Source organism: Nanorana parkeri, unplaced genomic scaffold (genome assembly GCF_000935625.1).
Source record: "Nanorana parkeri isolate BGI_ZX_2015 unplaced genomic scaffold, ASM93562v1 scaffold1221, whole genome shotgun sequence".
NCBI lineage: Eukaryota > Metazoa > Chordata > Amphibia > Anura > Dicroglossidae > Nanorana > Nanorana parkeri.
Window position 1 is genome coordinate 153,741 of NW_017307489.1, and position 25,575 is coordinate 179,315.

The following is a 25,575-nucleotide window of genomic DNA, read 5'->3' on the forward strand; positions in this document are numbered from 1 at the left end:
GGAGGTGGCACTGCCACTCGCTTCTCACTAGGGCCCCCGAGAGGCCCTAACGAGCGGCCCTCTAATATGCCTGAATCAGTGATGAATCTAATAAACAAAGGGCCCTCGTGCAAGATTTTATCTTGGGCCCCCCTTCCAAGACGGGGGGGGGGGGCGCAGGAGCGGATCACACTGGCCCCCGTCCCCCCAGCGGTCTGTTGCAGTAGCGTGCTGGACTTACTTAAGACCCTGCAGAGCACACCATAGATCCTGTAAAAAAATTCCAGCGCTTTCCCAGCTGTTCCAGGGCAGATCGGCATCGCAAATCGCATGTGCAGGAGAACCGATCTGCCCTAAAACAGCTGAACGGTCCTGAAATGTCACTTCTCTCCGACTGTGATCTCACATTTCACCGTATTCACAAAGTCAGATAGTGGTTACATTTCAGGACCGATCAGCTGTTTAAGGGCAGATCGGTTCTCCTGCACATGCGATTTGCAATGCCGATCTGGCCTGGAACAGCGGAGAACGTGTTGGAATGCTTCACCTATTCCACTGCCGAAAAACTGGGCGAGATTACGTTAAAATGTGTGACCACGTCACTGTTCACACATTCTAATGTAGTCTCAAACTTTGATAGAACAGAGGCCTGTCTGTAATCATTTAATCAGAGAAATAGATTATAATAGGGAACATTACAGTGTAATATTCCCATTATAATCCACTTGTCTAATTATTACATGAAAAAGCAGTGCACAACCCTTCCCCCCCTCCCCCCTCTGCGCGTGGGACTCACCCAGCCACAGGATCGCAGCAGCCAGGGAGTTTCTAATCGATGTGTGCACTGCAGGGGGCGGGGCTTGTGACACACACACGCCTCCTGTGACTCCCCTCCCGCTGCCTGTTACTAGGACGCGGCCTAGAGGGGAGGTGAGTCACAGGACCCGCCCCCTCACTGAGAAGCCCGTCGGCAGTGCGGGGCCCTGGTATTCGAACACCGGGACCGTGCACTGCCCCATATTGCAGGACCGGACTCCACTGAGGCTGTGGGGGTGCCCAGGACCAGACCCCCCTGGGCCCCCCACAGCCTCAGGCCCCGGTGCCCCGGCACCAGCTGCACCGGCGGTAGTTCCGCCACTGGCCTGAATAGAAGGCCGTCGCTGCCTGATTGCGGCCCAGATTGCCATCGGCCCACATACCAAGGCAATCTGGGTCGGACGGGCCAATTTGCAGTGGTGGGCTTGAAGCGGCAGCCAACACAGAGTATGTAGCTTCATAGTATTCTGCATTGCTGTATAATGTATTGCTGGGATTTGCAGTCCTCTATAGCTGATGTTATTGTTCTGCAGTGCTTAACAATGTATTGCTGGATTTGTAGTTCTCTATAGCCGGTGCCATTCTGCATTGCTTTATAATGTATTGCTGTGATTTGTAGTCCTCTATAGTTGGTGGTGTTTTGCATTGCTGTGTAATGCATTACTGGGATTTGCAGTTTGTTATAGCTGGTGGTTTTCTGCATTACTGTGTAATTTATTGCTGGAATTTGTAGTCCTCCTATAGTTGGCGGTATTCTGCATTGCTGTATAATGTATTGCTAAGACTTATAGCCCCTCTACAGCTTGGAGTCAGTGGCAGTTCTACCAGGCTCACAGCTGCAGCCGAGCCCTGGCACTCCCCCACTGACTCCAAGCTGTAGAGAGACTACAAATCACAGCCTGGACAGGAGGAAGAGGGCCCTGGTCACTGTGGACATTTCCATAAAAAGGCCCACCAAAATCTTCAGCACCAGGCCCATGATGCTCTTAATCCAGCCCTGATCAGGACAGATGAAGTTATTACTATGCCATAGGACTCTACACAATAACAATAGTAATGCAAGTCTGCACTATTTTTTGGTGTTTATTCAGCCAATTTAATAATCCTATTGCAATTTGAGGCATGGCTTTCCATTTCTGGCTCACTGATAGAAATTATTCATATTCAGCACTGGTGTAGTAACCTCCCATTGTAATATTATTACGATAGATGCAGCTATTACCACCCCATAGAAAGACAATTGCTTCTGTTTCATTGTAATATTCCTCCCTACTGCCTATTAAGACATCCATTATAAGGATTGCTGCTTACACATAGGATACTACCCTGTAAACATGCCAATATTGCAAATATTATAGTGCAGAGTATTAGATGGAATAAATACTGTATGTAGTAAGGGAACAATTTGCAGCAAAGGCATGAGTGATGTGTAAGTACTCCCTTAGATACGCTTTTATCTGAAACTTGACAGCTTGTTCTCTAGGCAGAGGAGGAGATTAGCTAACAGCCAGGCAGGTAGAGCGAGACATTCCACTAGTCAGTTCTGTGATCCTGTGATACTGTACACACACAACACACGCTCTCAGGTGAACATGGAGAAAGTACGACTCCTCTTTTTTCTGCTGGGTGTTATAGGACCTGGTAAGTGCACTTCTTACTATTAGATCCAAGCCAAAAGTCCATTCGGTCAGTATAGACTGCTTCATGGAGTGGCGTCTGCCTATACTATAAAATAGGCAACAAGGAACTAAATTAGACGTATTTCATTGTGTAAATGATTACTAAAGTATTAACCACAAACTTTTTTTTCTTAATATTTTGTGCCCTTTACAGGATTTGGAGCAGAAACATTTGTTCTATGAAAAGTAGCTGTATGTGAATTAGAGACTAGAAGGTGCAGAGTAAAGTTTTCTATGTCGGACATAAGGAAAGGAATGTAAGAGAGAATGAAACATTATCAGGGTTATTCACAAAAGGGTAAAGAGTTTGGAGAAGGCAGGAGAAGTGAACAATCTAGGACAACATAGCTGAACTGGAAACTTTAGTGAATAACCCTGTGTGTAATTTTGTACAGAATTGGCAGTCAGCTGGTGAATAAGAAAAGGTAGATGGTATAACTGGGCCCCCTGATATCATGAATTCTACAAACAGCTCATTATGTGCACCTTCTGTCATGTCCTTGCTAGTTCAATGAATAGAAATGCCCCAATAGCAGATTAAAATAGGGCTACATATGTTTATAGGGTAATCCTTATGTCTCTAGATTTCAGATTTATAATAAAAGCAGTAAGTCAATAGAAGAATATGAATGTTTTTTGAATGTCTTATTTGTTATAAGTGAAATGGCGGTCTTAGTTTTTTCAACGTTGAAACCGTGTTAGTGGGCAAAGTGAATTTCTTGCTGTTTTATGATGGTTCACCTACCTTTCACAGTACTCCAGTGATCTAGACAGAGTGATTGATGACATTGTTAATGCATAATTAAAAGTTAGTTTCTGCATAATGGGAATCTTGTGATAAACCACACTACAAAATGTTCTTTCTTGGATGTAGATGATAGAGTTTGAAGGTTGGGTCATTTCCAGTACTGGACTAGTATGCAGTCATATCCTTGTTAAGGTTTTGCCATCAGTACTTAGAGTAGTTAACAATTACATTTTTTATTGAAGTAACTTCTGAGGCTTTGTTTGCAAATTATGCGTTAGTAATTTCACTTTTAGTACCTGGTATAATCTGGGTTTTTTATCGTTTGCTTCTTATCTTGTTCTACCCTGTCAATACAGGAAAATAAATATGCTCATTTGCTTTGATAAAACCTTCCCTAGAGTGAGCATTCGTGGCTTTCTCTCGCAGAGGCATTAGATTTTAAGTTGTAATAAATTAGGGTCTTGTGGTAATGGTTAGAAGTTTTACTAGATATATAAAAGGATGATACACTTTAAAACAATAACCTTGATTCCACATTTAAATGTACAAGGGCAATAAACAGCATTACAGTATAATGTGACATCTTTGGTTTTGTGGGAAAAGTTAAGAAACACAAGGTCCCCCTCCCCGGACCTGTCTGATTGGATTCTGTGTCCCATGTTCTCCATCTCTAACTTCCCCTGCATATAACCAAAATGTTTGTACAGGTTACTTGGTCAAAAACCACTGAACAGACCCATTTGGATTTCTTATACATACCATATGTAAGCTTTGCATTTGTGAAATGTATCACATGTAACCTGTGCATTCTTAATAAGACCCAGTTTGAGCAAACACTAGGCTTCCCCACTGAAACACAGGAGTGAGACTGTGATTGCCAAAGAATACCATGACTCAGCTTAAGAGTATTTTAATGTTGTTTGAAGCTGCTTTCTTTCTAACATATTTGTGCTAAAATGGATATTATAAAATTACAACAGTAAGTGATTGAGTAAAAAAAAATTGACCTCTCCTTGTTAAAATATAGAGGGAAAAAATAATTGTATTTTTTAAAAATATAGAACAAAATATTTTACAATTAAAATGTAATCAAAGGCAGAATGTATGTATCTATATGTTTTGAAGCAGTAAAAACTAGTCCTTTCAGAGTTCGCTGAGACCACTGATGATATGGCTCTCAGATTTGCCCAAGATTTTTGCCAAAAAAGTTATATTGTTCTTACCCTGATTTTTTTTCTAGTATGCTTTCATATTCTTTACCTATACTTGAAAATCTGAAATAAAGAATTTGCAAAAAAAAAATTATAGTGGAAAGACGAAATGTCAGTTACAATAGAGAATTGGTGAACACTTGAGGGATATAAAAAATAAGGAGAAGGAGAGACAGTGGGTAATGTGTGTCTTTTTATTATTGTGATTACATTTAATAGTGTACCATAAAGTTATTTTTATAATTAAACGAATATAAAAACTGTATGGTCCCCTAAGGGACAATATAAAAATAAGTGACATGCGGGCAAATAACACAAATCCAGCCAGGCTGTATTATACATGGTTACTTAATTGTCATTTAATAAGGTAATGTATTAACCCATAACCATCCACATTTCAATTTACTGAAATGAGAATTCTGAATGAAAAAATGTTGATTGGTTGTTAGGAGTTACTGTATTATCCTTATTGTTTTATCAAGTAAGTCAGTTTGCATGAGAATAGCCTAGAACTGCATGAAGTAGCATTGAGGAGCAGGGGGTTGCCAACCTGTTCTCTGTCTGATAAGGAGCTTTATCATTGCTTCCACTCATTTATACATTGGAAAACCTACGATGAAATAGCCTGTTTATGTCACAGGATCTGTGACTCCTCTCTACTTGTGTCAGCCTTCCATTCTGTAGAGAGGGGTCTGTGAATTCTTTCCTTTTGTATAAGGTTGTGCAAAAGTGTATGTAAACTAGGGATGCACCAATACTAGTATCGGTATCGGTGCAGAGTACTCGCCCAAGTGCTCCGATACCTTCTTTAATACTGGAACTTCTGGTCAGAGGAACATTTCCTCTGACTGGCAGTGACATAGGGGAATATGGAGTCAGGTTCCTGAGCAATCAGGAAGCTGTGTGGCGAGTAACGACCCACCTCCCAGCTTCCTGTTTGACCGGGAAGCCGTAACATGCTGATTGGCTGGGAAACTGGCTTCCTGGCCGATCAGCATTGAGCCGGCCGAACAGCAGGCTCCTTGCTGATTGGCTGGGAAGACGGCTTCCCGCCCAATCAGCATCGAGATGGCTGAACAGCTGATTGCTCAGGATGCCAGGTCCATGCCAACGGAAGCACCGGTATCGGTACTTGGTATCGGTGAGTACCAAAAGCAAAATATTGGTACTCGTACTCGATACCGAAAATCCGGTGTCGGTGTATCCCTAATGTAAACTAAAAACACAAATTTTAAATATTGAAGCTTACTAGTCATTAAATGTGGTGGCTGTATTAGTTTTCATTTTTAGGCTTTTTCCCTTTATTTTCACCTGGTGGTACCGCCAGTAACACACTTCCTGTCTTAGGGTGGCTCCACTCTGTGGCGTAGCCTGTGTAGAGGGTATTGTTAGATGCATCAGATTCAGATGGACAAATTAAATCTGAACTCCAACTAACACTTTTAAAGCAGTTACAACTGCAGTTTTATTTTATTTTTTCCTTTTGGGATAAAGGTTTTACATAAATGAATAAAAGCTGACCATTGTAAGCACCCCTGTCAGTGTTCAATGGTTTGTCTCAACTCTCCAACTGCCTCTATTGGTGGACAGTTTGGTCTGTTAAAGGAAGTTGAAAAATAACAGACTTACTGGCCGGATCACTGGGTGAAAATAAAGCAAAAAAGCCTAAAAAAAGAAAACTAATGCAGCCACCACATTGAAGACATGTTAAGCTGCAATGAATACAATTTTTGGCTTTTTGGGTTTAGAAATGCGTTACGGTTAGAGTATGGACAGTGGACTTTGGCCTTAAGCATTATTCTATGCAAAGAAAGCAAAATGAACCTGTAGATATTATGAGTTTCTGTACTGATATATTCTGTACTGATATATATCATCTGTAGTTTATTTAGATTATGCATTTGTTTATATATTTTGAGCCACTAGCAATGCAAAAAGAACGGTCATTGTGGAAATAATGACATCCCAAAGCTGCATGTCCTGATATCATACATGTTCCTTTGGACACTATTACAACAAATAACAAATGTAACTTAGTGGCAGCTTAAGTTCTCTTTACAGAGACTGAAAAGGGGAAAATCAACTCTTCAGGTTTACACAGCTTAAGAAAACAATATAGTCATGTTTGCATATAACTGTGTGATGTACTGTATCTCAGCAGTAGAAAAGAAAACTAGAGCTTTCATTGATGGCATTTCCATGCATATTAGTGTACGTAACAGTGAACAAAGCACAAGTAACATTTCAGTTCAGTGTTCTGCTTAGGCAACAGTATGAGCCAATGCATCTGAAATGTATGGGTGCTTCAATTGCTTTCAAAAGAAGTCATACTTCCTAACACTAGAAAACAATCAGCAAACTGTTGTCTAGGTTTCAATCAAAGAAAATAGGATCCAACAAATTTTAGCAGCAAGTGTGAAAGGGTACAGCCATCTTCTTACTTTATGTACAATATAAAACAAGATTATGAACACTTTGCTAAATCCACCCAAACAAATTATAACTCTTGGGGACGTAGTTATAAATAATTTGCAGAACAAGTCGCCCTGCAAAACTGTGAGCGTTTGTTCTCTGCGAATGGAGGCAAAAACATACATTCTTTGTATATTTTCTTTTAAAGTCGAATGTAATGAATGTAAAAGTTACAGATGAACTGCAGACAAGAAGCTAAATTCACATTAGAAATACACGTTAACTGTCTTTCCTGGTAAAATACTTGTGTTCCTGTTCCGCTACATCCAAGCACAGACAGACCCAAGACCTTTGCTGCAGCATCAGCACAGCTTGGTTCAGAACACACCTTCAGCCTGTTGATTGGACAATAAAGGGAACACTAAGGAGTCATCATTCTATGAATTCTGCTCTCATCCCCTTTCAGCATTCTCCCTAGACAGACAGTAGGGAATCTGATTGGCTCCTAGTACTGTGCCTCCCTCTCCAAGCCTGTTGTGCAGTAATCGGATACAAAGACAAATTTATGTACTTACACTGGTCGCATTTAAAATACATATAATGATTTTAAACAAATGCATTACAACATTCCGTTGAGTGCTTATATCAGTTTGGAGCTTAGCTTTAAGCTTTTATATTTCCTCATTCCTACTTTTATTTGGTCTGTGAACACTGAGCTTAACAGTTCCGTATTTTTCACATTCACCTTTTTTGTTTTCAGACTGTCTGGTTGATTACATTTATATTATATTTCTTGGCTTGATGACAAGTGCTGATTTACTGTAGCCTGGTGTGAAAACATATATCTATTGAAACAATCATGGAGGGTTTTTAAACTGCAATCCTTAACCACTTGCTGTCCGGAGCAGTTTTCTTACTATTTCCGCACACATGATAAAATTAAAATGTTTGGCTAGAAAACAGCTTCAAACCCCCAAACAATGATATATGTTCTGAAAGCAGAGGCCATGTAGAATAAAAAAATGCTAGTTGCAATTTTTTATGCTGCACGGTATGTTCACAAATGTTTATCAAACCAGTATTTTTAGGATAAAAAAACTAAATTAAAATTTAGTTCACTGAAACATAATATAATACCGAATTTTTTGGTAAAATATGAAAGATGGGGTCACGTCGGGTAAATAGATAGCAAACATGTCAAGACTGAAAATTGCGCTCGTCCGTTAAGCCGCAAAAAAACTTCAATACCCCAAATTTCCCATAGGGAACAATTTAAATGCTTTTACGGCTCATCAGTTTAGTGCTAACAGTGATTATTGTCTCTAGAATTATTGCTCTCGCTCTGACGTTCTCAGCCATATGTAACATGTGTAGCGCAATTGTCGTTTTCACACGTAGGCGCATCAACGCGTCTATATGTGCATGCATGTGGGGGATTTTACATTTTGTTTGAATTTTCTTATATGTTACTTTAATTTTTTTAATTTTTAAACACTTTTTTTTTTTACACTTACCTTATTGCTATCACAAAGAGGGCTAACAAGCCCCCTATGTAATAGCAGATATGGTGTGACAGGTCCTCTTTATGGAGACATCAGGAGTCTTTCAGACCCCTAATGTCACCTAGGGACCCCAAATAAGCTTATTCTCCTGGCTGTAAGAGCCGGAGAATGTAAATAGTGACACCGGAAGTGATGTAATAACATATAACTTCTGGGTCCAGTGATAGGGGGAGAGATCTGCAGCTGAAAGCCACTGAATCTCTCACCCACCATTGCGGGGAGACCCATGGGGACAGCGGGGGGCCACTGCTGCTCCAGGGACGTGTGGTCAGGGAAGGCGGGTGAGGCAGAGCCTCACCGAGTATTATGGAGGAAAAAGCTGTCAGCTTAAAATCTGAAGCTGACAGCTTTTTCTCCATTCAGAGCGGCTTGTGAGGCAAGAGCTGCAACAGCCTCTACTCTGTTAGAGGCTTGAGCTCTGTGGATGGTTTGGACCAATGGCAAAGCACCATTGGTCCAAGCTGTCCAATCAAATAGAAAACAATGAGCACATCGAACTATTTATACTCTCTGTGCCCATATTATCCCAAGCTGTCCTTTCATCCCAATACCATCATGTTCTGATTCGTACAGAATGCAGTAGCTGTCCTGTTTCCCCGGAAGTCGCATTTGAAACAACTGATATGTTCAGCTTTCTAGATCTTAACAGTATTTTATAGGGAAAATGTAATCTAATTGCCTCCCCATGGCAAACTTGTTGCTTAGTCTGGGATTTTAGATTGTGGCACGGCAACTATAACGAACAAATATTTAACTTCTTATACCTAACAAATGCCCTGCCCATGAATGTCAGTGGTAACTGTGCCACCTACAATGAAGAGATGTAGTCAAACACCATAGTCAGGATCAGGGGCGGACTGGGCCGGGGGGCAGGGTGGCAATTGCCCCCCGGGCCTCTGTGCTGCCTTTAAAAACGGCCGCTGCCCGCGGCCGTCAGGGGGCCTGTCACTGGAGGCTGCCAACAAGCATGTAATAGTAAAGGCTAGCCACACGGCTGAACGAGAGGAAACCTTATTCATAAATTGTATTCAGAAGCCGCTGTTCTCGTGGCTGCTCAATACCTGAACAGTGACGGCATCTGGTTGGATGCAGACACTGTTTGATCATTTTTCTCCCAGCTCCTTTGACAAAAGTTGAAATAAATGGCTTTTGTCAAACCAAGTGGTGCCGTCAGGACCATCCACAGCTCGAATTTCTAACGCTTCAGCCGGAATTGGCCAAAATTGAACTCTGGGTGGCCAGCCTAAGTGTCATTGGCATGTCCTGTACTGGAGATGCTTTTTATTATAAGGATTTTACTATTATAATTAAAAAATGTAATAAAACATGAGTTTATAAACTTTTACATAAAAATAATTTGTATTCTTAGTTTTGCTTGGAGATTTAATGCAACTACAGAGATTCCAAGGTTGACGCAATCTTACATTTATTTTTATACGTTCCCTGTTTTTAGAACTGTAAACGCACAGTCTCGCAGGAAACGATAAACTTTAAATTAGTTAAACATAAGCTCAGCGCAATTGCGTGCTATACCAAACCTTACGCAGTATGACCCTCCTACTAGATAAGCTAACATGGATCACGGTTAATAAAAAACTATCTCATAGTTTTAATAATAAACCACTTCAACTTGATCAGATCAGACAGCCCTGGGTAAATTACCTTAACTCAAGCTAGAGATGTAATATGTGGCTTTACCCAGGGCAAAACCCATCCTCACCTCCTGCTTTTTTCTCTCCTCTTTTTCACTTTCCTCCATCCCTTGTTCCAGGCTCTTTTGCCCCATCTCTGCTTTCAAGAAGACATAACATCTGTTATTTTTGGTACTGACAGTTTGATTGATGTATAAAGCTGAAATGCTGCTATATATCAGGATCTTTTCTCATACCACATTTGATGCTTTTGTACATTGTAGGATATATTTTGCACCTGGAAATAAGTTTAACCATCTTATGAGCAGAATGGCCAGACTGAACCCACAGAAAATGTTCTGTGCAAGTTATTTTATTGAAAAATTATTTTAATGCAAGAAACATAATACTTTAATGATAAAAATAAAAATGAATTCATTTTTAACTACAGCCTAACTTTCTATAAAAGAGACAATACCATTTGTATAGTGTAAATGATAATATTCCCATTTATTGTTTGATATAAATGTGTGGTTCTTTAATACAATAGCATTTATATCATTCCGAAAGGAAAAAAAAACCTTTCGAAAGCTGTCATTTGCAATCTCATTACTAACCAACAAATGGTATCACTTTAACTCTATCAGGGCTATTCACAAACGGGTGAAGGGTTTGGAGAAGGCAGGAGAAGTGAACAATCTAGGACAACATATCTGATTTGGAAACATTCTCCAATTCAGCTCACTTTCAAGTTCAGCTATGTTGTCCTAGATTATTCACTTCTCCTGCCTTCTCCAAACTCTTCACCCGTGAATAACGCTAAATGTTCTCCTTGATTGAATGGTTAGCATTGTACACCAGCACTGTTGCTAGAAAAGCGCTAGAAAAGCATGTGCAAATGTGTGTACAAAATTATAACCTTAAAGGAGAACTATGAGGTGAGTGCTTTTCACTCACCTCATAGTTCTAGCCGACCTGTGACAATGAGACTGTCACAGGTCGGCTCAGTAGATCGGGAGGTGAGCGAACACATATCGGCGTTCGCTCACCTCTCGATCCTGTCACAGCTCTCTGCCATGACAGGGGAGGAGCTGGATTCCCCCCTCCCCGCTCCGATCCTCCAGCGCTCACTGGCGGAAAGGACAGGGGGGGGGGCGGGTACAGCTGGCTCTGCCTCTAGATAGGCAGAGCCAGCTGTTACTCACGCAGCTGGGCGGATCCCGGCACAATTGTTGGGATGCGCTTCAGCTGCGGCATCTCAGTATACCGCGAGCAGTAGCTGAGCCTAGGGTGACGGGAGAACGCTAGTTTGTGTCCTCCCGTTACCCTAAGGAGAGCTATGGGGAAAAGCCTTAACCCCATAGTTCTCCTTTAAGTAAAGTTAAACTAGGATGTGTTATATAAAGGTATGTTCTTTATATTTTTAACGTGTTTCCTTTTGGTTTTTAAAGGTGGAGGCACATTATTGTTTAATGGACTTCCTAACACAACTACCGTGCAGGAAAACACCCCAGCTGGCACCAATGTGTATTCATTCTCCGTCAATTCTACAGCCAACTTAAGGCTAGGTCCTACAATAATAAACAGTAGCCCCCTCACTCAAGCCTTTCGCATTGATCCAACTCCTTCTATGTATTATGTAAGTATTACACTATAATAGTTTTTTTTCTTTAACTGAATGGTAATCGGCTGAATTTACTAATTTATTCTTTCAAGCCATTGCAGACCTCCTTATAAACACAACGGTGATGTATAATCTTTGCATGCAACCATTAATCTAAACTAATCTCAGCTAATCAAAGTATTTGCAGAGATTCCATTATTTTCAAGAAACCACTGAATTTTCTCCCCTTTGGTCCATTAAGTATATTATTTAAAGGGTTTTTGTTATATCTGTTTTATAAAAAAGATTTTGCCACAAATCTTGTGAGCTGGTAACTTCCTCTGCTGTCTGCCATTGCACAAGGAGGGGTTATGGAGATGAGGGGTGAGGGTTGGAGGAGATGAGAAGCCTGTGTTCTTTGTAATCCATCAGAAAGGAAGTAGGCAGGGCTGACACCACCTGCTTGGAAGTTCTACACTGTGTTGTCATGTCAAAGAGGATGGTAGGAGCATACTATATTTCTGGCACATCAACCATTTTTTTTCTGTACTTGCAGCATGTGTAACCACTTGAGGAGCGGCATGTTACACCCCCTTCCTGTCCAGGCAATTTTTCAGATTTCAGTGCTGTGAAATTTTGACTGACAAAATTAATTCTGAGAATAGGGGCGAACGGCAGCAAGCTAGCTGCCGGGGCTTTGGCTCAGCCGATCCAGATGCTGAGTCGAACTCCTTCTGCACACAAAGCATGTTCAGCTGACCGAAAGCACCCGATGTACTGATTTTAGCCGATGTATGGCTGAAATCAGCCGTACAAGCCAAAAGTGAATGGCCGAACAGCGTTCGGCTCACTTCACTTCGACTTGGTTATTCACTCGGCTGCCTTTGGCTATTAGTCTATGGGGAGTCAGATCTAAACAGACTGTTTAGATCGAAATACCTCTCAGTCCATCTAGGTCAGTGGTTTTCAACCTTTCTAGGGCCGGGACCCCTTGGTAACGTTTGCCAAGTTGTGGTGACCCCCAACGGTAAAATTTAGGGATGACGCGGCTGCTGCAGCGACATCTGGCGGCGTGGCGGGAGAACTGACACTGCTGCGCTAGGAGAGGGATGAGGAGGACTCTCATCTAGCACAGCAGAAATCACACAGCGACCCACAGGTTGAGAACCACTAGCGTACGCCATCAGAATAAAAAAAAACAAACAAAATCCACCATAGGAATGCATAGCTAGATTCCTATTGGCTATTTCACTTTGCAACAGCCAATAGCAAACCTGGTCGAATGACCCCTGGCAAATCGTCATTCGACCTCCGATGGGGTCGCGACCCACAGGTTGGGAACCGCTGATCTAGGTCCAAAAACAAAACAAAAACTAACAGAGTTCTGTTATGGCGAACGTGCCTTGACGGATCGGAGATAATCTGATTAAATGGACACATGTCTGCTTACATCCATCTCCGTTTAGACCTAGTATGGATACAGTTAGTTCCATCGTTGGAAAAAACTGAATGGACACAGATCTGACAAACGTGACATCTGTTCCATACTGTCCGGTCAATAGGGGATCTGTGCACAGATCTCCTACTGATCAGAATGGACTACGCCTGTGTGAAAGGGGCCTTACTTCCTGTCCTTTAAAGTTAACCGGTAACAATAGAAATAAAGGAGCTGCTTTCACTGACTCCAGGCTCCTGACTTTAATACACATGTAGGCACTATTCTGGAACAAGCATGCAGTTGGAGTTAAAAAACACACACTACTGTATAGTAAGAATACTGAAATTGTGATTATATATATTTTTTAATGTTGCATAAATATAAATATGAATATAAATAATCCATATATATATATATGTATATATATATATGAAGAAGAAATATTTTAATAAAAACACGTGATATAATAATATCATAATATGATATTATTAGATGTCCTAAAATGAATGTTATGTTGTTTTATTGTTTTTATGTGTACATGTGCTGTGATAGTGTGAACATGCTCTCACTCTTATTGCAGGTAACCACAAGTGCCAGTCTAACCCTTGATTTTGAAACAATGCCTAATGCCTTTGAGTTACAAATATATATGGAAGACATCTTAGGAGCTACTGAACTGAAAACATTAACCGTCCAGCTCACCAACGTCAATGAGCCTCCAGTGTTCCTGGGCAGCCTAGCAAATCAAGGTGTGTATCAGCTTCGGGGCCTATTCATGTTGTCACACATGTTATCTGCTATGTGTTTTCACATACACTAAAGGATATACATTTTAAAGGATCCCATTCAGTTGACCTACTTGGGACAATGCAGAACAAGGTATCCAAGATGCAGCACGTTGCATTTTCTCATAAAACACGACAGCAAAACGCCTTTGTGTGAACGTGCTGCGTTTGCAATTAGCGTGTGATAAAGCATATAAACAGAACATTTCTGAGTTTGCCTATTCAGTTTTACCTACCAACGATTTCTATTTTAACATATTGAAAATTGACCACATAAATGTTTTTTAAAAACACATTGGAAGGAATTTATTAAAACTGGAGCAGAAATAATCTGGAGAAGTTGTGCATAGTAACCAATCAGCTTCTATCTTCGGGCTATTCAGTTAAGCCTTGAAACTGAAAAGTAGAAGCTGATTGGTTGCCAAGCATAGATGCTCCAGATTCTGTCTCCTGCAGTCTTATTAAATTCCCCTCATTGTATTTATTATTGCGCTGTAAAAATTGCCTTTTTCTACCAATAAAATAAACACATGACTTTTCATGTGGAGCAGAAATAATCTGGAGAAGTTGTGCATAGTAACCAATCAGCTTCTATCTTCAGGCTATTCAGTTAAGCCTTGAAACTGAAAACTAGAAGCTGATTGGTTGCCAAGCATAGATGCTCCAGATTTTGTCTACTGCAGTCTTATTAAATTCCCCCCTCATCGTATTTATTAATGCGCTTGAAAAATTGCCTTTTTCTACCAATAAAATAAACACATGACTCATGTATACAATTGTTAAATAATAGAACATAATAGAGTTTAGAACATAAGCATTGAGGGCTTGTTCACACCAACAGCCATGCTCAACCACATTACTGCTGTTGTGCGTGTGCCCGTACAGTGCTGATGTGCTCAATCAAGCTTCATCGCACTGTTTCTTTTTTTGTGTGACAGTAACAGTTCATTAAAGTTCTATGGGCACACCGCAGTGCAATTTGGTTGTACTGCGTCTCACTGTAGCGCGCTTAAAAAAGTACTGCATGCACTGGAACGCAGTGGTGTGAACTGTCACCATCCATGACAAGGCAAATTGCCTAGTCTTGCATCCGGAATGGAAAAAAACAGCCAACACAAACTAAAAGGAGATAGTGTTAATGAGCCCTTACTTTGAAAGACACAAAAAAAGAGAAGGATTGATGATTATCATGAATTAATATTCTAAACAGAGGATTGTATAACATGTAGTGGAAACTTACAGCGCTATTTTCTTAAAAATTGATTTATGGAAAAGTAATCACTTTAATTATTATAGTCTGGATGCTTTTTGTAATCATCTGCTGCTTTTCCTATTTTTACTGCTTGTCATAAAAACAATAATAAAACAAAGATGGCTTCCAGGGTAGTTGTTGCCGTCCCTGTCCTTTTATATCTGTGAAGGTATATAACTGCTCAGCTTTGCTCCTCATTTACAGATTATGGCCTTCAGGTTTGCCCCACTAGGGACAACAGATTATAAGACAGCGAAAGGAGCAAAGTACCAAATGGGAAGGTAGAAACATAGTTGTTGGAAGTAAAGACAGGTAGTCAGACAAGCAAGCAGATGAAAAAACAGGCTACAGACAAATCATAGAAACAACTTGGACAGTCAGGCAGAAAAGCAAAGTCAGTCGGAACCAAAGGGAACTTTTTCTTAGGCACTGGTGTAGTGCACTCAGCTGACTTTAGTCCCCATTCACACCTAGGCGTTTTGTAGCTGAAAGGGCTAAGCGCTACAACACTGAGAGGATTTCCATTGTTTTCAATGGCACCTGTTCACATCTGAGAATCCTGTCAACTGTATCAAAATGCCTGTTGCTGGGAAAAGTACATGAGTTATTTTTATGCAGTTTGGGCCCCATAAACTTCAATGGGAGCACACGACACAGGCGGTTTCTAGGTTTTTTAAACAATTTTGTAGCACTTTTGTTCTACAAGAGCCAGCCTTCCTTTTTGCAAAAAACACTGGGGAACAAAATGGAGGACAGCACATGCTGAAAACATGCCACAAAACGCTTTGAAATACTCTTTAAAATTGCCTGACAAACATGCATCGATGAGCAAAAAAGGTTTTAAAATACTTTTAAAAAGCCTAAAATGCTGAGGCTTAGGTGTGAATAGAGCCTTAAAGTGTATCTAAACCCAAATGCCTTACGGCTCCATTAGTTTTCTTTTTTCCTTTTTTTTTCATCTGTGATCCAGCCAGTAAATCTGTTTTCTTTTTTCAACTTTCTTTAACAGACCAAACTGCCCAGCAAAAGTCACAGACAGAGGGTTGAGACAAACCATTTAACACTGACAGGGGCACTTGCAATAGTCAGCCTTTATTCATTTATATAAAACCTTTATCTCAAATAATCTGTTGCTGTAACTGCTTAAAAAGTGTTAGCTGGCGTTCAGATCTAATTCTTTAGTCATGTCCATCTAAATCTGCTAGCTCCACAGATTGACAATACTGCTGTCCAAGAGGAAGGCAAATTCTAGCCCTCTAGGTGTGGTCAAACTACAAATCCCAGCATGCATTTGCTTCTAGAAGTCTTGCAATGCCTCAGCTGGGGGGGGGGAGATACTGCTGGAAGACTGCTACACCTATACAAATGAGAGCAACTATACTGGAAGATGCGGCGTTATACTGTGATAATCAATAATAAGTATATTATAACAAGTTGCAAGAATTATAAAAAAAAAATTAAAAACGTAATAAGGATCACAAATGTGATGTGTTTTTCAACATGGTTTTCAGGAATGGCCCTTTAAGGGCTTCGCTATTTCTCTTTTTTTATAGTAATTTTTCTATTGAGCTACTATGCAGCCAAGACTATCCAAGTGAAGGCATAAGTACAGGAACCCCTAATATTAATTCACAATTCACCAATCAGGCACATGAGGTCAGGAAAATCTGGGTTATGCTCTTTATAATTTGTTTATGAATAAACCCATTAGCATCACTATCTACAGTTGTGAAAGGTACCTGAGTGCAATGCAAAAAACTAAAGCACAGCACAATTGTTTATGAACATTGCAGATCCTTTATGCCCAATAAGCAGACAACTTTAAAGTGTATGTCCAGCCAAAACTTTTTTTTCATTAGAGAGATTTCCACACATTTATTGTCACAGTGACAAGATGGAAAATCTACAACAAAGACTCATACAGCAATTCCAATCTGACAGCTGTTTTAGCCTTCTACATTTTTATTGCTGTCTATGTTGCTGTTGGAGATTTCCCTTCACTTCCTGTCAGGTGAAATTCTTGTTTTAACCCTTCCCCAATTGATCCAAAATGTAAAAAAGAACAAAAAAACTTTTGGATGAAAATACACCTAAAAGTATACCTGTTATGACAGAAATACAGAAGCTGCCATGGTTGATGGTCTTTGAAAATGGTAGTTGATTGACTGTATCTGACTTTGATACCTCTGAATCACTGACTTGATAATTATGCAGCAAATGAATGTCAGAGAAAAGTCATAAGCCCTTATATCTATACTTGTTCCAGGTAATGGACATCAGCAATGGCAGCCTCCAGCAATCTCTAATGACAGTTTTCCTTTAAAGTAATATTAAAAGATTAAACTTTATTCAGTAATGAATCTTGATCAAACAAATATACATTGCTCAGCAAAGCATTGCTTTACATTTTTGCCAACACACGTACAGTCATCATTTTTCTGAACAGCTGCTTCCAAGTCTCTCAGCTCAGCTTCCCTGAATTTCCTGTCCAGTACAAGATCACAAAGGACAGGGCAGTCTCCAGCAACAGTTCATCTACTAGCTTGGAGAAGGGAGGAGAGGAGGCTAGGCAAGGAGCGATGTAGCTTGATTTGCTGTGTCTGTGTGTTTGTGGAGACACACACAGCTTCAGGCCCGGATTTCCCACAAGGCCACCGAGGCCCGGCCTCGGGGCGGCAGCGGTGACTTACTAGCACACATAATGGTGACTGCATAGCATTCTGCTTGAGAAAGGAGTCACTCTAAATCAGGAAGTCAGGACCAGTGCTCAGGGGACCAGCTGATTCTGCAGGAAGCTAAAACTTTGAAACATCAAGAAGCAGCATCCACTGTAAGTGATTTATTCAGCATTTGAAATAGCTTAAAATCCTTTTTACTTTAATATCTCTTTAACAATATACAAGGCCTAATATCAGTTGTATGTTACTAAAGGTGGTTTTCAGCAGCATAGCGATAGAAAAACCCCTCCATTGAAGCAAAAGGTTTCTTTTTGGCTTTGCATAAAATAAATTAATAAATGTGTGTCCAGAACATTTAATTAGTTACCGGATCAAATGGTAGAAAGCTATTGGTTCTTGAATCATGTACAAACTGTAATCATCATATATTTATTGAACAATTCATTTTTATTGTAGTTGTCACAATTTACATCAAAGAAGGAATGATTGCAGGACCAATATATCAGGTGTTGGCTTCTGACCCTGAAGATCAAGCAAGTGCTCTAAAGGCAAGTGTCTGTGTCTTCACTATATGATGTGACTGAGCAATGGTTTTATTACTGTACCTGGAAAATTGAAAACTAGGAAGAAAACATTCATTTGGAGTTATAAGTGGAAATCAACACATTGTAACGGAAAAACAAAATGTACAGATTTGTGTATGCTAAAGAGCCAACTGTTAAGGAAACATGTGCTGCTTACTATTATATAAACATTCATTTAAATATAATCCTTGTCTTCCTGGTTTGAGGAATATCTAAACTTTACAGACAGGGGTTTCCAACGAATACCCTAATTAAATTAGAACACCAGCAATTTTATATCTCACCTTGGGGAAGGGTTAGAAAATGTTGTCAAGTTTTCATTGCTGTCTTTGTTCCTTGACAAGATAGTGGTTCACTTCCTTTCCTAGAGACACAAAGGGTGCGAGAATAAATCTCCCCAGAGCCGGAGAAAATTCCACTTTGTCGATTTGGAGATCCCCCAATTCCTGACCCTGTGGTTGTTAATTTTCTAGACCACATCACAAAAAAAAATATTCATATGTTTACTTTTAATAAACCAATAAGTAATATCCTGTAAATGAAAACATTTCACCTGCTTTATATAAAAGGATTCAACAACATAAGGGGTATGTTTATTATAAGCAGGTAAAGCAGGCACATTACCTTGTTTGGATTATCCTGTATATGCAGACATTCCCTTTACACTGTGGGAAAGTTACTAACATCCATGGAGTTTGTGGGAGGAGGAGTTGGAAGAGCGCTACAGAAAACAATGGGCAAATCACATAAAAAATAAATTTGCCCACTCCAAGAGGAGACTGAGCAGAAGAATATCAGTTCTGGTGTAGTAACATTTAATCATATTATAAATACCGTGAGAGGAATTGATCAAGACTGGAACAGTCAGAATCTGGAGCAGTTGCCCATGGCAACTAATCAGCTACTCTAGTTTGATCAGTTAAGCTTTCAACATGAAAAAGCCAATTGGTTGTCATAGACAACTGCTCCAGATTCTGTTTACTCCAGTTTTGATAAATTCCCCTCTGTGAATTTTACTGGGACTTGGATTGCCTGTTGAAGAATGTGTGGAAAATGTTCATAAATACAGTCTAATTTAGCAAATACATGGCTTGCATATATGCTTTATAACTACAGTTAGGGTGGGTTCACACCATATGCGTTGGAGATGTGCTAGCCGTTGTTACCAGTGCAGCCCCAACACAAGACAAGGCAATTTGCCTTGTCACGGATGGACTAGGTTCACACCACCGCAGAGCATGGACGTTACAGTGGTGCGCGCTGAAAAAAGTACTCCAGGCTGTACTTCTTTTCAGTGCAATGAGATACAATGCAGTACAGCCACCTTGCACCCCACTGTGCCCGCAGAACTTAATGAAATGTCACCTGTGACATTTCAGTGAAGGTCTAAAAAAATTATGTGCCGGATCGGCACAGCACTGTGTCAGGCATAGCACACCAGCCACTGTGCATTTTGCGCTGCGGCTGGTGGGAATTGGCTATTAGGGCCGGTTCACACCACAAAGGCTGCATTCCAGAGCATTCGGCCTCTGGAATGCATTGGAACGCAAGCCGGCCGGCTCCCTGCGTTCAGGGGTGGGAGGGGGCGTGGCGGTGCATTGAAGTCAATGGCAGCCACGCCCCCTGCTTGCAGTGCGATCACCTGCACCTGGAACGTGGGCATATTAGTGCCTGCATTCTGGTCCAATGTGATCTGCAAAAATAATGCAAGCACTATTTTTGCAGATCGCACTGGACCGGAACGCAAGCACTAATGTGCCTGCATTCCGGGCCTGGCAATCGCATTGTAGGAGGGGGACGTGGCTGCAGTGCCATTGACTTCAATGCACCACCACGCCCCCTCCCGCCCCTAAACGCAGGGAGCAGGCTGGCTGGCTTGGTGTGAACAGGCCCTTAATGTAAGGTGAATGAGCAATGAATAATCTGTAAATTAATAATTTGCTGGATTATACATTTGCCCCTGGTTGAGATTGCTAGAACTATTCACAACAAATTATTGTTAATGCCAATGCCAATAAAAGGTAATAACTTGAAATATTTTGCAGTTCTCACTGACTCCTGCGTCTGCCACATTTATTATATCAATGGGGGACATCCTGTCTACAAAAACATTTGATTATGAGACTGACCCACAAAGGTAAACATCCAGAGTTCTTTTCTTTACAAAATAGATGTTAACAGAAAGCTATAAAATAGTCACAAATAAATACACACTGTTTCTTTTCAACAGCTACCCATTGACTGTGACAGTGACGGACTCGGGAGGATTGTCTGTAAATGGAAGTCTGATAGTCTACATAACCAACATCAATGATGAAACGCCATACTTCAATATGTATGTAACTTGGAAAAAAATGATACACAGCATATTTTTATGAAAGGCAATTGTATTTGGGATAGGGTGGGATAGATATAACAGAGACATCAACAACAGTATCTGTCGGGACACTCATTGGTAAAGCCAGGCATTTCCAGAAGAAAGTCAGCAATGGCAACCCATATATTTCTCTACAGATTTCACATTTAGAGAAACTATCTGCATAATGTGGGGCTCTTTACTTGTTTGATCGTATGGACATTTTTATAGTAACAGTTATATGTTGGAAAGGACATTTTTCCATGTTGTTTTTATGTATTTCAGGACAACCACTTCATTTGCTATCCCTGAAGAACAGAGTCCAGGAACTATAAACACCAGCATAACAGCTGTGGACCCAGATGCTGCTGGCCTTGTTAGCACACTGTACTATAGCATCAATACACCAAACCAATATTTCTCCATCAATGAATGTAAGATCCTACCCACTTATGTTTCTCTATGTAATGATAGCAATTGTTTATTCAGAGTCATATATATTATTAGGAACCTTTTCACAACTGTAACTACTAATTCATACATATCATTATAAGGCATAAACCAACCACCATGATAATTATATTGCACTTGTCTATATTTCCTTATCTTATAAGTGTTAAGTGTAGTTAACTAAGAGAGGTAAGTTGGTAACAGCTTCTTCTCAATTAGAGTCACCCCACCAGACAATCAAAAGCCAATGGACAAAGAATAGCATTCAACAAGAGCAGAGGTGGGGACTTTATAAACATGGCGAAGCCAACTCACCTAGGGAAAACAATCCTAATGTAAAATTGGCTACGGGTTCTAAAATAAATGTATGAAAGCAAAAAAAAAATAAAACACAAACATTAGCTGCACATATTTATTGGTGAGGTTTGATTACAATGACTTATGACTTAGTACAGAAGATTAAAAAGGACAACATTGGAATCAAACCATCATGCAGAACCTGAAAGAAGCTCTGTGAGATAGTACAATTTCAATGGTTTGGGCATATAAAAAGGGTAACCAAAGACAGTCTGCCTGCACACATGCGAGGTTCATTGTAAGGGAACCTGAGCAAGAGGGAGGCTAAATTAAAAAACAGTAGAGCCAGGGGGCAACCAGGGTATATACTGCAATCAAGTAGGGATGTTGTCTAGAAATCAAGTGAATTGTCAGGTTTTTGCCAACCATTGAGGTAGGCAGGCTAATATTTGCCCGCAAACCATATCTTGTGCACTTCTATGTAAAAAATACCTGCAATAAAGTATATAAACATACAATGCAATGCACTTAGTGCTTTACTAATTTGTATTACCAGCTATAAAATGAGTTTAGCCAGGTGGAATCTCACCAACCAAAATAATTTCAGCGCTCTTTTTTTCCTCATATAAATATTTTATTAGAGGAAACAACAAACAGGGGATCTGTAATACAAAATACAAAAGAACAAAAATACAAAATTTGTTGTAGCAGAAAATACTCCAAAATAGTCAAAAAGAAAAAATGCATCATGTAAATGCAACAAATAGGATGGACACATCAAAATTATAATTGAAGCAGTGGTCAAAGTGCAACCGAGTAAGCATAGGAACTATATAATTCGTCAATGCATAGGCACTTGGATTGGCAAATGGCAAGAAAGGGATAAATCCACTCCAGCTAGGGCAGAGGAGTGGATAGGTAGAAGTGTGGGTGCCATCCAGGGATGAGATGATGTACAAGAAGTGCATAGGAGCAAGAGAGAGAAGGAGAGGAGCAGGGGGGAAGCTAAAAGGTAAACAGAAGAATCCAGGGGAATCCAGGCTGTGAATTTCAGTGCTCTTTTATTGCGTCATTAGGACTAGAAAGCAAAACTAAAAACAAAGCCAAAGGAGAGTGAAAAGCACAGGGTAGGGGTAAGTTTGGAATTTTTTCTTTCATGACAGTTGCTAATAATATCAGGAATATCAGGAAAGTGAATTTACTTTCCACTTAACATAGTCTTGATTTAAATGCAAAACAGTATACAGTCTTGCGTGTGTCTTCAGTTTTCTTATTTTAAATTTTAGTGACCGGTGGAATTCAGATTGCCAAAAGGATAGATCGTGATGCTAGCCCGTTAAGGCTTAACCCAGTTATAACATTACAAATCAAAGTGAGTGACCTTCCAAGTGCAGGCCACTCAAACAATACAACTATAACCATCACCATTCAAGATATAAATGATAATCCACCAGTTTGTAACAAGTATGCATTCAGGTAAGATGCAAAACAATGTATTATTTGTCATAGTGTTCCGAAGTAAGAGGAAGCACTTGTATGACCATATAAGAGTAGAGGATATCTGTAATGATGTATCAGCTACATTTTGTTCACAGATTATTACGTTTTTTTTCTTCACCAAATCTATTCTATAATAAAATGACTTTTGAAAGTAGTTATGTAAAAATAAAAAATATATATATATTTATATTATTCAAGGGAGAGTGGGTTGAATTAACAAGATTATTCTGCAGTTATTGTGGAAGCAGGATTTGTTGTAAACATTTGAAAACGCCTTCTGCTATAACTATAGGGTGAATGAGTAGCAGAATTTTTTTCTTGTGCCGCTTAAATCTGATGTTCTGAGCCTTAGTGGGAAATATTGAAACCTACAATAGAAAAGACATCTAAAAAAGACAGTTTGATTGGTTGCTGTGAGTCAAACTATTCAGATCTTCTGGAAGACTTTGATAAAAATATATCCAGTGTGTTTTAAAATGCTGAAGTGTAAATAATACAAAATGGTGTATACTAGATGACTAAACTTTAAAACTTGTTAATAAACATATGCATGTTGTTTGTTTTTTTTATAACAGTGTTGCAGTTCCAGAGACTGAAACAAACGGGTCCCTTATAATTGATCTTAGCAATGAGTGCACAGACATTGATGTGGACACACAAAACAATATATTCAACTTTACTGGACTTTCAGGTCTTGGAAGCAATGAACGATTTCAAGTTATTCCATCAGGATCTGGCAAAATAGTGGTATGATTTGTTTTTCATGTGATCAGTAGGTAGTATTATGGCAGTACTGGTAGTTGAGATTTTAGATTGCCCATATATTGTGGTGAATTCATTACTGACTGATACATTTTTGTAACTTAAAATTTGGAAGAGGAGCATTCCCACAGAAAAGATTTCCTTAGGGTGCCACCATCTTATTGCTTTCATGTTTGGTAATCCAGGATATCTAGTGCGTGAAGTCAGTGGTGGATTAAAGGTGGCCATACACTTTACAACCCCCGCAAGACTTTTGTCTTGCGAGGGCTAACTTGTAAAGTAATTAAAAAAACGTACGATCTGCCCATCTTGGACAGGCAGATCGTACTTGCGATCATCGCAAGCCCGCCCCGCTGAGCGGCGGGCTTCCGATGACCGCAATGCTGAACGGGCAGTGTGCGATTGCGCACACCGGCCCATGCGTCAGTCATCTCACGATCATGATTCAAACCAGTCGAAAATCGTACGATTCTGGGCTGGCTTTCGAACATGCTCGAAATACAAAAGTCGTGCGACCGTACAGTAGAAACGGTCGCACGCCTTCCATACACTGCACGATTATCGTACGATCGCGTGTTTTTCCGCGATTAACATACGATAATCGTGCAGTATATGGGCACCTTTAGTGTTGTTTGGGCTGGGGCTGTTTTCAGATTAGGGCCACTAACCACAGCAGTGCTGCTTATATGACTCAATTAACCCTAAAAGCAGCAGGTAGGAGGCCTAAATAGGTCCTGCGAATACTACAATATAACTGTCAACAGGGAAGTCATTAAACCATGCATAAATTTTCACTGCAAAAAAAATGTCATGCCACCATCAGAATTATTTAGAAAGAAAATAAAAAATATTTTTTGTTGATTTTTTTTCTGTAATGCTACCAAAACTATTCACTAAAACAAAAGAAAAATGTTTGAACTGTATGAATGATTAAACAAATACAGCAAAAAGGAGAAGGGGGTGGGGAGTAAGTTAATTCGGGCATATTAGGGTTTACTAGGGGGTTGATAAGGGATGAAATAGGAACATATGTTATTAATTAATTTTTTTGACATCATATGGAAATAAAAGGTCATCCTTTTGATGTGCATATGCATATCGTATTTCTCATTTAAGCTTCCTATTGTAATGGCAGGTCCCTGCAGTCATTCTGTTAGCTGGGATTTACCAGCAATAGCATTGAAGAGTACAGCAGCCAGAGAAGAAGAACATGACAATTACATTTTTTAGGCTGTACAACATACATCTTAAAGTATAAATAAAGCCCCCAGTGTTTTTGCATATATCTATTGCCAGCTACGCCTTAAAAGCGGTTTAAACTTACCTGTGTCTTCCCCGCGCGCTCCTGTCCGAAAATGTGAAAATTCTCGGGCGGCCACAAAGCATCTTGGGGCGAGCGCATGCGCAGATCACATTTTCGGCCGTGAGATGAAGAGACACACAAGGTAAGTATATGGACACGTGCACCCACATGCAGACACCGTGGGACAGGAAGTGCCAGCAAGGACAGAGGAGTCAGCACTGGATCGGGGACCCGCCACAGCGCTTGTGGGACAGATGAAAACGACAGGAAAGAAGAAGAAGATTGGATTAAGAAACATCATTTAAGGTAAGTGCTGACATTAACTTAGGGGGGAGGGAAAATGTTTTTTTGACTTTAATGTCACTTTAAGTCCTCAACTGTTTAAGTGAATTGTAACCATGATATGGTTACAAAGTATTTATAAACAAAGTCTGAAAACACAATTTGCAGGCTGCAACTACACTGAAGCAGCTATCTATCTGAGCTCCTTGACCACAGAGCAAGAACTGATGATTTTGCCAGATAACAT

The 25,575-nt window shown here is 40.1% G+C and overlaps 1 protein-coding gene across 1 annotated transcript in view; it reads left to right on the forward strand.

Moving 5' to 3' along the window:
- The first annotated feature begins 2,387 nt into the window (after window positions 1-2,387).
- CDHR3 (cadherin related family member 3) overlaps window positions 2,388-25,575 on the forward strand; it is a 43,548-nt gene continuing 20,360 nt past the window's right edge. Inside the window, exons 1-9 of the mRNA XM_018568626.1 lie at window positions 2,388-2,436; window positions 11,490-11,677; window positions 13,660-13,828; window positions 18,251-18,342; window positions 20,424-20,515; window positions 20,609-20,713; window positions 21,020-21,168; window positions 22,768-22,957; window positions 23,557-23,728. Coding sequence (XP_018424128.1) covers window positions 2,388-2,436; window positions 11,490-11,677; window positions 13,660-13,828; window positions 18,251-18,342; window positions 20,424-20,515; window positions 20,609-20,713; window positions 21,020-21,168; window positions 22,768-22,957; window positions 23,557-23,728 — 1,206 coding nt within the window. The remainder of the gene's footprint in view (window positions 2,437-11,489; window positions 11,678-13,659; window positions 13,829-18,250; window positions 18,343-20,423; window positions 20,516-20,608; window positions 20,714-21,019; window positions 21,169-22,767; window positions 22,958-23,556; window positions 23,729-25,575) is intronic.